The following is a 13,842-nucleotide window of genomic DNA, read 5'->3' as shown; positions in this document are numbered from 1 at the left end:
GAGGTGTCGAGATTGGAGCACGTTTTACCTAAGGGATATGTTTAAGGGTATGTGTCGAGCCTAAAGGGGAACGTGTCAAATGCATGAAGTAATTGAAAAAATGTAATCCTAACACGTCACATCAGACGTGCTTTATAAATATGAGAGAAAGGAGGAGACCAAAGGGAACCTCAACAGGAATGATATTTTTTTTAAAAAAACTTCTATTTACATTGCGGTGAGCTAAATTAAATGATGATTTGAATTTTTTTTATTCGAAGTTTAAATAAAAAATTATTTTATTTTATATTAATATTTGTATATAATTAAATTTAGATCAATTTTATTGTTAAATAATAATTTATAAATCCTTGTAAAAGACATGACTGACCAATACTAGGCACATCGTATCTGCATGTCCTACCATAACTTCATAAAAATGAGGTGCAAGTTTCAACCGTTCCCACCAAAAAACGCAAACAAAATTACATTTGAAGCAGATAGGACCAATTAAAATTGTACCAAAGATTAAGGTATTTTGATTTTTTTTTTTTAAAAACAAATCGACAATAAATACAAGATTGTCCGAATGTAAATTTTTTTAAATAGCATGCTATTTTGACTTGATGTAAAGTTTTTATTATAAATTTTGTAATTTTTTTAAACATGCTTAAAGAATGATGTTAAAGCAATTTTATGTGCAGTTAGTAGGTAAATCAGACTTATACATGCAAAATGAACAGACATCCTCTGAATAATTGGAAAAAAATTGGAAGTTACTTTAACCAAACATCCTCTAAATATAACTTAAGCTGTAGACAAATCTGGCAATAATGCAAAGAACAAAGATATAAATCCAAATCCAACTAAATAGTAATATAAAACATAGGCAAGTACTGACTGAAGTAGTAATACAACCAAATTACTCAGTAAAGGATGATACTGTGGTGAGAAAATCTGTTTAAATTAATAAATTACTTGAATTCTACTATTCTAGACTAGATTTACATCAAAACATTAAATAAGAAAGATAACACTGCATATCCATCATTCACCACAAACCATGCTTTAGAAAGGAATAAAGTCCCCGTTTCCATGGAAGAAAATAACCCCCCCCCAAAAAAAACCCTTAGCTTTAACATGTCCTTAGATAAAACATCTGAATATTACATATAGGCTCATTGTTGGTTTGTAGTATTCAACCCCAAATCAGCATGAAGCCTGAAAACAGGAGGGTTGTGAAGGAAGAAATGGGTTGGAGCCGGAATCCTCCGTGGCTGTAATCAGTGTTGGTGGAGGTGGTTCCGGATGGGCCTAAGCCGGTGCCGACTCCTCCTAACACTCCGGTGGGTGTTGTTGAACTGTAGGGGGTAGTGCTTGTTGGGGTGTTGGTGCCTGGGGTCATGATGGAGGGCGTGGTGGTTGTTGATGATGATGGAGTTGTTGTCGTGCCCGGTGTTGTTGGTGTTAAGGTCGTGCCTCCGCCACTGATCCAAGTAAAAGACAAAATATGCCCGTGTCATCAAATTTTTTCATAATAACGTAATGATTTTTATCGGTTTAAATAAAATTTGTATAATATAAATAGATGATACAGAGCAGAGAATCTTACAAGTATAAATAAAGTGGGCTTAGACAAGTTCATTTGAGCTTTGCCGACACAATTAGGACAAACATATAAGATAGTATATCGATTATATCGATTCTCACCCACAAAAGGAAGGTTATTATTTCCGTTCTGAGCATCTTCTATCATCTTTAACTTACCTGTAATTTATACTTGCAGACTCACCAGACATTGTCACTTTAAATGACTTCAATTTCCACACATTTAATTGTTTCATTTAAAGATTTTATATAAAAAAAAGTATGAAAAGAAAAATACATTATTATAATAAATTAATAATATTTATTACATTTTAAGAAGTAATTTTTAAATTATTTTCTAACTAACTTTATGTCCAATTAATAATATTTTAATAATGTTGGTGTATCATCATGTAGGAAATTGTTTTGAGGGAAAAACAAAAAAAGATGGTAATTTTTAGAAGAAAAAAAGAGTATAATATTTTAATAATGATTAGTAGTTTTTAATAACTTTATGAATTTCTATCTTTATTATAAATTTCTAAAATTTGTATAATTATTTTAATAACTTATTAATGTTTTCTATATTTTTAATCTTTTTTTATTATTATATTTCAAGAATTTAATTGAATTCTATTTATGGATCCAATCAAAAGCTATTTCTTATTAAAAACTTAATTAATTTTAATTATATTACAAAAACTCTTTTTCATGTCTAAACCACAAAATTCAGAATAAGGATTTCTGCTTGCTATTTACCATGGTTAAAAACTTTAAAGCAAGAAAAACCAAAGAGATAAAAGGAAAAGAAAAGGAAAAAAGGTAACAACAGTAGGGTGTCCCATAAAATGGGCGGAAGCAAAGTGTATAGTGTAGTGTAGGACAACATGTGCACAACTCTCAAGGCTTTCCATATCTCAAAGAGAAAAGAAAAGAAAACAAACCGGCTCTAATCTCTATAAAAACATTTGTCCATTTCAAAGTCTAACAATAGGACCCCACCACCATGAAATAGGTGCTAATCACTTTTCTTTTTATCCAAATTATACATCGTCACCAAAATTCTTCATAATTAAAATAAGCATATATACTTTGTAACATATCAAAATTTAAATATGTATAAAACTTATAAATAAAAAAATATCGAATCTATTTTTTATTATTTTTGGTGGTGGCACATGGCAACATGATCCCATGTTACTAAAACAAGAACTCAACAAACAGATAAAAACAAAAGTTAGGGCAATAAAGAAGAAAAAAAGGTCATTCAACATTTTGGAGTAAGTTATTCTAGTGAAAACATGAGGTATATTTGGTGTGGGATTAATTATTATACAATTAAGGTTTTTTTAAATATATAATTGAATAAAAATAATATTAGTCTTGTAGGCATAAGAATTTAAATTATTCTATTTAGATTATAGCATCATACATCAAATTAAAGGGCAAAGGGGTAAAGATAGGTAGGAACCCTTTACACCGTTCAATCAAATAGAAAAAGGGACATTAATCCCAATAATAATAGTGAGAATTTCTTTTTCTTTTAGTAAAAGGGAAAAGCTACAATGCAATGCTACATCACTCTTTTTAACTTTACCACTTAGATGTGGAGCCATTTTTTTGAAGTTGGCGATTAGAGATAAAATGGCCCAATGAAGATGATCAAAGGTGAAAGCATAAAAAAGAAAAGTTGACAAAGTGTTGGGTTTTTGTGTTTGAATAAGGGTGGGTTTGGATGGGCGATTGGGTGCGGTGCGGTGCGTTTAGCTTACTTTTTGTCTAACGCTACAGTATCTAATCTCACCGCCACCGCTGTTTTTACACTAACCGCAGCTAAACGCACCGCCCATCCAAACCCACCCTAAGCCTCATTCAAAACAGTGGACGAGTACTTGATTTTCTTTTAGGTTAAAAAGAAGAAGAAGAAGAAGCAGCTCCAATGTTAGACAGTTGGATGGCCATTGCACCCAAGAGAAGTAGAGTATGTGACTGTAATAGACAGGAATTTAAATTTAAACAGGAATCTCAAGAATGTGTATATAAATATATAAGCAGTTGGAATAGTGTTTGATAGGACTATATTCAAAATTTAAGTTTTATATTTGAAAAATATACTTAATAGACACGAATAGTCTAATAAAAGCAAAAACACCCCCTTTTTTGTTCAAACCTTACTTTTCTGCTTAACTAAGTGGTCCACTTTGATAAAAACTTTAGACTAAATATCTGGTTGTGGACCAACAAAATATAAATAAATATATCATAGCCCATGGTACTACAATCTTCACTATTTTGTTAAATCTGCTTAAATGCATTTGAACACTAATTTTTTAAGTAGTAGTAGAATCAATGTTAACATTATCATTTTATTATATCACACATTATAAACCCTAAAGCTTGTCACCTAAAGAAGCATTTTTTGTTTGGCTCAACCACTAAAATAAGGCATTTAGTGACCTTAAACGTTAGAGAATTAATAGTCCAAATGCACCATAAGTGAATAGTCCTAATAAGTGGAGGTACCCAATCTTTTATGTGTTGATAGTGTTAAATGCCTACTCCTTCAGTACCACACAGTAATGCATAAAACATGAGCAGTTTAAAAGGGAAAGTTTACAGCATACCTGGCACTGGAGGGGTAAGAACAGCCAGCAGAGCCTGTGAATCACCAAAGAAACATAAAGTTTTAGTTTTTATTTTTTTTTTCTCTTCATTTTTTAACTTTTTAACTGCCTTGGTAAAAAAATAATAAGTAGAAAATAGAGATGGATGGGAAGGGAAGGGAAATTACTAGGGTCAGTTGTAGTGATGGCTGCCGTGCCAGCAAATTCACAGGAGCCTTGACCTTGGCCTTTTTTTTGGAAATAGCTGTTAACAGCATAATTGCAATGTGCTTTAACAGTGTTGGGGTTGTAACAAGGTCCATTTGAACGGATAGGGTTACAGTCAGCACCGTTTCCACAAGCATAGTCCAATGTCTTCTGCAAGTTTCCATCACCCACACCATCTTTGCAAGCACACCATTTGCCCGTCGCACCACCTGCTAAAAAATACAATTTTAGTCTCGTTTGTCCAGGGAAAAAAAGGAACAAATGTAGTCATTTTCAAAGAGAAAAAAAGGGGGGGGGACTGTTTTTGAGGTATTACATGGGGAACATAAAGGGGTTTTGCTTAGGTGGAGGAGGGGGTCTCAAGCAGGAAAAATAAGCAAGAAAAAATAATGAATGAGGCTGTTTAAAGTAGTAGTTTTGGGTTGCATTAAAAGGATTAGTAGCTTAAAGAGGAAAAATGGAAGAAAATATTACTACATATTTCAGACCAAAAAAGAAAACAGGTAAACAAGATGCACCCAACATGGGATAATATCAAATCTCTTTTATACTTCATCTTTTAAGGGATAAAAACAGAGGAATATTTAGTTGAAAAAAAAAAAAGAAGTCAAGTAGAAGAAGAAAATGAAAATATAGAATGGCTTTTGCAAAAAAAAAAAAGAGCTATAATATCAAGAGCTTACTTGAGTGGCCTGCAGTGATGGCAAGAATGAGCAGTGCAAACACTAAAGTAGCAGCCATGGTTGATAAGAACAAATTAGGGTAACTAAGGCAGAAACTAAAGCTAGAAGCTGAGGTTGAGGTAACAATGGAGGTGTCTGAGTTAGACAAGTTTATGCGTAAGGGGAAAAGTGTGAGATAGCACAAAGATGTTTAGTGTTTAAGACAAGACAAATAAACATGTAAGAGAGAGTGATAGTGGGATGAAGGTGTCCTTGTTTAGTGTCGGTTTGCGGACTGCTTTTTTCGGTTCTTTTAACTTCATTTCATACGGTTAATTTTTTTAACAACTTTGAACCACATATAATAACATAATTAATAAATATATTAAAAGTGTATAAAAATATTTTAAATTTTAAATTTTAAAAATAGATTGATTGGGTACATGGTTCCGATATCGGAAATAATTTAACTTAATTCTTATACAATTATCATAAAATAACCCTTCTACTAAAACTTTTTCCAATGGAAATTTAGCTTAATTTGACAGATTGATTATAAATAAATGGGTAAATTATAAAAAATAATCACTTTTATTTGTTTTAATTTATATTTTAGTTATTTATGTTTGAAATGTTACGTTTTAGTCACTTACATTGTCGTTTTATTACGAAGTGGTCACTCTTCTGTTAAACTCTATTGCCTACCTAACGACAGTCCTACGTGACAGTCTAAATAGGTTTTAAATACTAACTTGGATGTCCAATTGTTGAAATGAATAAGTTTTTAATTAAATAAATTTAATTTGGACTTTCATGTAAGGCATTCAAGTTAATATTTAAAATCTATTTGGACTGTTATGACGGAGCTTAACGGTAGAATGACCATTTCGTAACAAAATTATAACGTAAGTGTCTAATACATAATATTTCAAACATAAATAACTAAAATATAATTTTAGACAAATAAAAATAACTATTTTTATAGTTTACCCTAAATAAATTGCACTCATATATATTATTGACAATCACCCGTGTTTGTTTTCTCATTTCTTAATAACAATAAAAACAGATGAGTATAATTTTATTTTTATTAATATCTATGTCTACTATTTATACAGATGAGTATAATTTTATTTATATCTATGTCACCTTAAAATAATAAATATTGAGTATTATCGTTTCCATATAAAATATAAAGCTATATTTAATATTAATGTCAATTTTTTAATAAAATTATTTTTAATTATATTTAAAGGAAAACATATTCTATTATTTAATTTTAAATCACGTAAAGTACGGGAAAAATACCTAAAAAAGCCGTTTTTTTCAAAATTTACCGAAATAGGCCGATTTTTTTATTTTCCGGAATAGGCCATTTTCCGGGAAATCGCGTCCACGTCAACACGATGTCAGGGTACGTGTCAGGACATCGCGTCCACGTCAGCGCGACCTACTGACGTGGACACAAATCGCACCTACGAGGACGCGATTTGCTAACGTGGCATGAACAGTTTATGTTTTTAGCTTGGAAAACTTTGAAATGCCATAACTTTTGGCTCAGTTGTCCGATTGAGATGAATTTTTTTTATTTCCAATAACTTTTCGAGATCTACGCGCTAACAAACTGCTTAGAGATGAATAGGGACTAATTTGTAAAGTATAATTTGTTAGTTATGAGTATAGGGACTAAAGTGTAATTATTTCAAATTTAGCATGAAATTTTTGTATTTAAGAATATTTGAATGTTATGGAAGGATGAATTTGAATTTGAATTGAAAAACGAAGCTTATATTTGAAAATATGACTATTTAGGTTTTAGGGACTAAATTGAATAAAATGGAAAATTTTAGGGAACTTCTCAAAAGTGGAATGAGCTGACTTATACCTATAACAGAATGATATAAGACAATTCTGTAAAAAAATATCCGGTGTTTACTTCAAATAAATAAGGAAAATAATGATTTGAATGTTTCAAAATTCAATTTTAAACCGAAAAATTGAAATTTAGGGGCAAAAAAGGATTTTTTTCAACGAAAACTGCGGCAAATCGCCTTTGACTGTTTGTTAGCGCATAGATCTCGAAAAGTTATTCGAAATAAAAAAAATTCGTCTCAATCGGACAACCGAGCTAAAAGTATGGCCTTTCAAAGTTTTCCAAGCTAAAAACATAAACTGTTCATGTCACGTCAGCAAATCGCGTCCTCGTAGGCGCGATTTGTGTCCACGTCAGCAGGTCGCGCTGACGTAGACGCGATGTCCTGACACGTACCCTAACATCGCGCTGACATGAACACGATTTCTCGAAAAATGGCCTATTCCGATAAATAATTAAAAAACGGCTTTTTCTAGTATTTTGCCCGTAAAGTACGTCAAATCTAAAAACCTCTCGTCTCTGCGGGCCGAATTTATCGGGGTGAGGTCTTCAAATTTCAACTTAAAGTTGGATCATTTTGTTTTTTCAATTTTCAATTTAATTTGAGAAAAAATTGAATTTCACTCGTACATCTAGATTTATTTAGGTGCTATTTAATAAAATAAGTGTTATATTTTATACATACTGAATTTAATTTAAATAATTTAATAAATTAATAAAAAAATAAGTAATGAATATAATTATATTGTTTAATAAAAATAAATATTGATTTATTTTTTTGAAAATTTGTTTATTTTTAGTTTTAATCCTATTAATATAAATTTTTATATTATTTTTATAGTTTTGGATAAATTTTAATTAAATATGATTTTGGATATTTTAATTTAAAAAAGTATAATTTATTTTAAATATATTTTTAATATCATAAATTAGATTTAATATTTACAACATTAAGTACTGAGTATTATTCAATATCTTTTTGTAAGAAATTTTTATAATAAGTTAAAATTCAACTATTTTCCTTTGAAATAAAATTAACAACCATATTTAAATTTTAAAAATATCTTATTTTCAATTTTTTATCAAATACATATTAAATAAAAAAGTGTTTATATAATTAATTCTATATTAGATTATTTGAGCTTTATTTAAATTTTGATTGAAGATTTTTAATATTAATTAAAAACAATAAAATCTCAATTAATCTTGTGAGTTACACAAATAGACTCATTGAGCTCAAAATCAATTTGATAATTATCTAAAAAAGTTGAATTCTTTTTTGAAATAAATTTAAATAATTTATAAATACAGATATTTCATTGATATCTATAATCCAACCAAAAAGCCCAATAAAAAAATTATATAAAATTCGTTTATGGTATAATTATGTGCATTAACTTTGAATTGTGGTTCATATGCATATATGAAAATTTGATTTTGATTTAATTATGTACATTTAAATAAATCAATACATTTATTTATTTTCATATTAGATTAATATAATTATTTGTGTATGTAATATATTAACATAATATTATGTTAACTAGATATTGTTGTTAGTGATTTGTGACAATCGAATCAAAGCAAAATTTCATTTATGAAATCACACAAAATCAAAGTTCATGTATGACATTACACATTAAATCAAAGTTTATATATAACTTTAATATTTATCCCATATTAAAATTGCACAATTACATAATACAAGTAATCTGTCTCTATATATAATTATATAAAATATAATTAGGTTATAACCCACATGATGTGGGTGAAAATAATTGTGTAACAATTTTATAAGAATTAATATAAAAACTAGACGTGACTTTGGTTGAAATGCTAATGTTATGAAAATGAAGATTTTAAGATTTTGGGTTCAAATTTTATCAAGTACATGTACTTTTTAAAATTGTAAGAGACAAAAATACCCCTCAAAATTAGGGGCAAATTTAGAGGGGTAGGTAGGGCCTTTGCTCCCCAAATGGAAAAATTACTAATAAGGCTCCTTGAGAAATGTTTAAATTATAAATTAGTATATGATCAAATTATACTTTGGCCCTATGAAAATGAAAAAAAAATTCTATTAAGTTATTTCAGGAAATAATGAAATCATAAATTAATACATGGTAAAATTATATTTTAACCTCTTAAAAATTTATAATTCAATTCTGCTCCCCTAAGAATTTCTCAATTTGCCTTTACTCAAAATTATATTTATTGCTTTATAAAATTATCGATCTTTTGATAAATTCTCCATTAAGTTGGACCCGATTAAGGGTAAAACTAATCCAATAAGAATCTTAAACAATGATATAGATATAAGTATGAAATACATTTCAAATTTTATATAACTAAAATAACAATTTAATATCACAATAAATACAAATACAATATGAATATAGATTATTATAAAGTATATTAACAGTAATTTGTTAACTCCACAAGCATATTAAAAAATTATTGTATATTTTTAGGTTATATTTAAATTTAAAAAATTAAAAAATAATAAACAAAAGATTAGAATGTGACATATCTACTTAGACAAAATTTGGAATTTAATTCACATACTTAAAAAGTTAAAAATAAGTTCTCTTATTTTTCTTATTTAAAAATCTCTATCCAATTGTTAACATGGTTAGTATTTTTCTTCTAAATTTGTCAACTTGACACGTTGATTAGGCTATCCTCATATGGAAAAAAATAGACATGTTAAATTGACAAATTTTGATAGAAATTACAAACAAAGATAATTATTGGACTACAATTTTTAAATTGAAAATATAGGAAGATTGAATTTTTATCAAACTTTGGATAAGTATGGAGAGTATAACATATTTTAACGCAAACAAAAATGACATACAAGTATATAACAATTTTTTAACTCCCTCATGAAATTAAAAAAAAAAAGATTCCGCAACTAATATAATAAGTTAATGCATTTTTTTGGGATTGAACTTGAAAATTGATCTCACATTGAGGCTTAAATTATTTTTGTTCAAGTTAGCCCCTAAACTCAATAATTATTTTCATATTGGGGCCTATTTTTTATCCAAGTTTGACATGGATATTTCCTTAAAAAAAATTTGACCGAACAAATGTTGAAGCCCCAATGTAAGAACAATCCAGGGTGAAGCCAAAAAAAATTTATTGGAGGAGCCAAAAGTAATTTACAAATATTCCATGGCCAAAATGAAATTTTTATCATTGTACTAAATTGTATTCTTACAATTTCTAAAGAGACCCTTAAGTAATTCTACCAATTGAAGGGGACAAGTAACTTCCAGCACTCGAAATAATTGTCAAATTAATTCCCATTAACCCTAAAATACGTAGAAAGGAGCTTATATCTATAGTAGTCCCATTTATTTCAACCAGGTTGGCAATGGTGCCCACATGATTCCTTCTTCTTGGCTTGCCATTATGATGTTCTTTGATCTATCATCTTTCACAATGGTACAATAGTATCAAGTACGATATAATATGATACGTATATGAATATTTTAAAATTAATACAATATAATTTATTAATATTAAATTTTATCATAAGTGAACATTTAATATATAATTATTTTTATAAGTATTTGATATATAAATTTTGCATACACAGAAATAACAATTTTCGAAATAAAAATAATAAAATTTGAGTAATTTAATTGAGAATAATGGATAGTTATAGAGAAGTTTTAAAAAGATTCTAAAAATTTTAGATGATATAATTATGATTTTATTTTTTATTTTTGAAAATTTTAATAAGTAGTATTTTTTATTTCCAATAAAATTTTTTTTGAACATTCTGTTATTTTTATATCCATAGTCTTTTTCTAATCCATAAATAAAAAGATAAAAATATTCATGCAATCGAGTTAAGATTCAATAGGCTTATTTTCAATAATTGAATTGGACATGTATAGATAGAAATATAAAAATATGATAAAATTTATTATTATTTTCCTTTTCTCTTCCTTATTTAATTATCCTTTTTACTTTTTTCAATAAATACTACTATGGCCTATAAGGTTCCTTTTTTGACCACAGATCTAATAACCCTTTGCATTTTCCTGTTTGATTTTGATCTCAAAACTTTTCCCTCCTCCCAAAGAAATTAAAAATAAATTTGAATAGCAGTATTCCAATGAGATCCGGTGATTTTTTTAACAGAGTTGGTTTTTTTTTAAATGGTAATTATTTAAACCAAATTGATTGAAAATTTTGAAATTTTAACTAATTCATTTCAATTTTGATATTAATTGGTTTTTAGGAAATATATATAATTTTTGTTTTCGTAAAAAATGAAAAACATAAAAAAACTGTTGGATTGAAATTTTTAAAATGAATTTCAAAATATAAAAATATGTTAAAATATAGAACTCTTTTAATAGTTTATAAATTACAAGTACTACGAGTAGAGGCAATGATGAATAATATAATTTTGGGCAACTATAAGCCTAAAAATTAGAATTTCATTATTTAAAATAATAAGATAAAAAAGCAGCAAAGATGCTATAATAATCAAGTTAAAACAACCGCCATGTTAAATGCTTCCAAAGCAGACGATGAAGGCAATAATAAAGAGTAGACCTTTTTACAGATAAGGAAAACAAGAACACCTTCCAAACTATTCAACTTTTCTTCATGAGTTTACAAGATATTTAGAAAAAAAAGGAATTGCAGAAAATACTCTACAAAATTGGATTTAGTTGATTATCTTAATAAGGAAAAAAGAAACCACTCGAAAAGGGCAGAGATATTTTAATATTTTGAAACGTAAGCATTATTCAACGCAACACTCTTCTTTTACATTATTTTGGTTGTTCTCTCTCAACATAGAAAATAATTAAATTTAAGTTTGGCACAATAAACTTTTTGCCCTCCAATCTTAGAAAAAAATCATTTTAGCTCTCTATTTATTCTTTTTCATCTTTTTAGCTCTTAAACTTGTATTTTTTATCAAATCAGCCCAAAATGGATGGATAAGTTAATTTTTTTTTAACTTTGCTAATGTGGCATATACGTAAATTTCTACATGGATGACACTTTAGCATTTAATTATTTTTTAATTTAAAATATTAAAAAAATATATAAAAAATATTTTAAAATTAAAAATTATAAAAAGTAATTTAAAAAAAATTAAAATAATTAATTAGATAATGGCATGTCATCCACGTGGTAATCCATATGTATGTCATGTCAGCAACGTTTGTTGTTAACTTTTCCATCTATTTTGGGTTGATTCGACAAAAAAATGCAAGTTCAAGAGCTAAAAAAGATCAAAAATAAATGGAGGACTAAAATGATTTTTTTATAAAGTTGGAGAGTAAAAAAAGTCATTATACCTTTATATTGTATCCATTTATTATGCTTAAATATGAAATTTAATTTTATACTTTTAACTTCTAATATCTATACAACCATATGGCCTTCCTTTCATGACAATGGTCCTTTTCTTTCTTTTTGACATGAAAAGATTATGGTCAAATTTCATCTTTAAGTCCTTTATTCTTTTAAGATTATATAAAGATTGGTTAAATTTCAATTTCAATTTTTATATTTACTCAATTTTAAAACTAAATCTCTATACTTTAATTTTCACATAATTTGGTACCTTAATTCTTATAATGTCATTGGTTAGTATAAATGCTTTATTCTGATTAAAATATTGATGTGATTTTTTAAGAAATGTTAACACCATTAAAATTCTCTATTAAATCTAAGTCCATTATGATGCCATTTTTTGTTACATGGATGCCAAATATTTTTTTAATTTCAAAATGTCACGCTAGTAAATTTAACAAAATATTTATAACAGTGTTAACAAATGGACTTAATTTTTAAATTTCAAAAAGTAAAGGGTTTGAATTCCTAAAAATTAAAATATAAATATTAAATTCTAAATATACAAATAGTACAAGAACTTTCAGCTTGTTATAACCTTCAAATTTTTACTCTATAATTTAATTAAAAAATAAATAATTAATCCAATGTGAAACCTAAGTGAAACCATACTAGTAACTATATTAAAAGGGTGTTCATTTGTTGAAACGTGTACCACCGTCCTTCCCCTTTTTTTTTCCTCCTAGAAAAATGGTTAAATTTCAATTTTAGTTCTTTTATTATACTTAAAATTATAATTTAATATTTATAAATTATTTTTAATCTAAAAAGTTAATATTATTAACTTTTTAATTTAAATGTTACTAGTTACACATAGTTTTCAATTTCTTTTGGGTTTGCCATACTTTTTTCTTTTACATTATAAGACATTGATCAAATTCTAGTTTTGACTCTTATACTACGCTAAGGCATTAGATTTAATCTATATGCTTTTTTTTACATAATTTAGCCCCTCTAGTTTTGTAATTCATTAGTTATTTTAAATAGTTAATATTGTTAATTATTTCAATCAAAATGTTGGTGTTAATTTTTCTTAAGAATATTATTCTAATAAAAAATAATTTATCATTACGAGTTCGAATGAGTATTTAAAAAAAAAATCCACATAAATATTTTTAACGTTATTTTTATTGTTACATGACTACTAAGTATATTCTTTTTTAATTTCAACAGTGGTAAAAATTGGACTTGGATTTTTAAATTTGAAAGTAGATGAGTTAAATTCATGAAAATAAAAGTCGAGACTAAATTTTAAATTTACGAAGTGTATAATAGCTTCGAGACTGTTTTAACCTTCAAATTCTTGGCCTATCCAATCTGATTTTGATCACATTGATTTTGATCAATGAAAGAAAATTTTTAGTTTCATTAGGTTGAGCAATCACGTGATGAAATTTGAAAATAAAATTAATCACCAATATCTTGACCTTGGAAGGATAAATTTCGAGCATCGCTAGATATTATAATAGAAAAAAATAGAAAAAAAAGTAAAGAGAGAGAACCAAAATAAAATAAGAAAAGT

The 13,842-nt window shown here is 27.3% G+C and overlaps 1 protein-coding gene across 2 annotated transcripts; it reads right to left on the bottom strand.

The window, feature by feature from the left end:
* Nucleotides 1-830: 830 nt before the first annotated feature.
* On the bottom strand, nucleotides 831-5,389 carry LOC107946538 (PLASMODESMATA CALLOSE-BINDING PROTEIN 3). Of its 2 annotated transcripts, none has more exons than XM_041107139.1 (4): nucleotides 5,081-5,389; nucleotides 4,358-4,606; nucleotides 4,191-4,224; nucleotides 831-1,466 (listed from the first exon to the last, which is right to left on the bottom strand). In XM_041107139.1, exons 1-4 carry the CDS (start codon nucleotides 5,136-5,138, stop codon nucleotides 1,178-1,180), a joined length of 630 nt encoding a protein of 209 aa, XP_040963073.1. In that variant the 5' UTR covers nucleotides 5,139-5,389; the 3' UTR covers nucleotides 831-1,177. The 2 variants fall into 2 exon arrangements, with proteins under 2 accessions (XP_040963073.1, XP_040963072.1); XM_041107138.1 differs by having other exon boundaries at nucleotides 4,358-4,609; nucleotides 5,081-5,370.
* Between the last annotated feature and the right edge of the window lie 8,453 nt (nucleotides 5,390-13,842).

Source organism: Gossypium hirsutum, chromosome D12, assembly GCF_007990345.1.
Source record: "Gossypium hirsutum isolate 1008001.06 chromosome D12, Gossypium_hirsutum_v2.1, whole genome shotgun sequence".
Lineage (NCBI taxonomy): Eukaryota > Viridiplantae > Streptophyta > Magnoliopsida > Malvales > Malvaceae > Gossypium > Gossypium hirsutum.
The sequence above is the reverse complement of the archived record's forward strand: the minus strand, read 5'-3'. Positions and strand labels throughout refer to the sequence as shown.

Bases quoted from the DNA above. Each gene is read 5' to 3' on its own strand.
- LOC107946538 (XM_041107138.1), bottom strand. From the start codon at position 5,138: ATGGCTGCTACTTTAGTGTTTGCACTGCTCATTCTTGCCATCACTGCA. The intron at 4,610-5,080 runs GTAAGCTCTTGA...TGTATTTTTTAG, and splicing joins CATCACTGCAGGCCACTCAA to CAGGTGGTGCGACGGGCAAA. The intron at 1,467-4,190 runs GTATGCTGTAAA...TACTTGGATCAG, and splicing joins TCTTACCCCTCCAGTGCCAG to TGGCGGAGGCACGACCTTAA.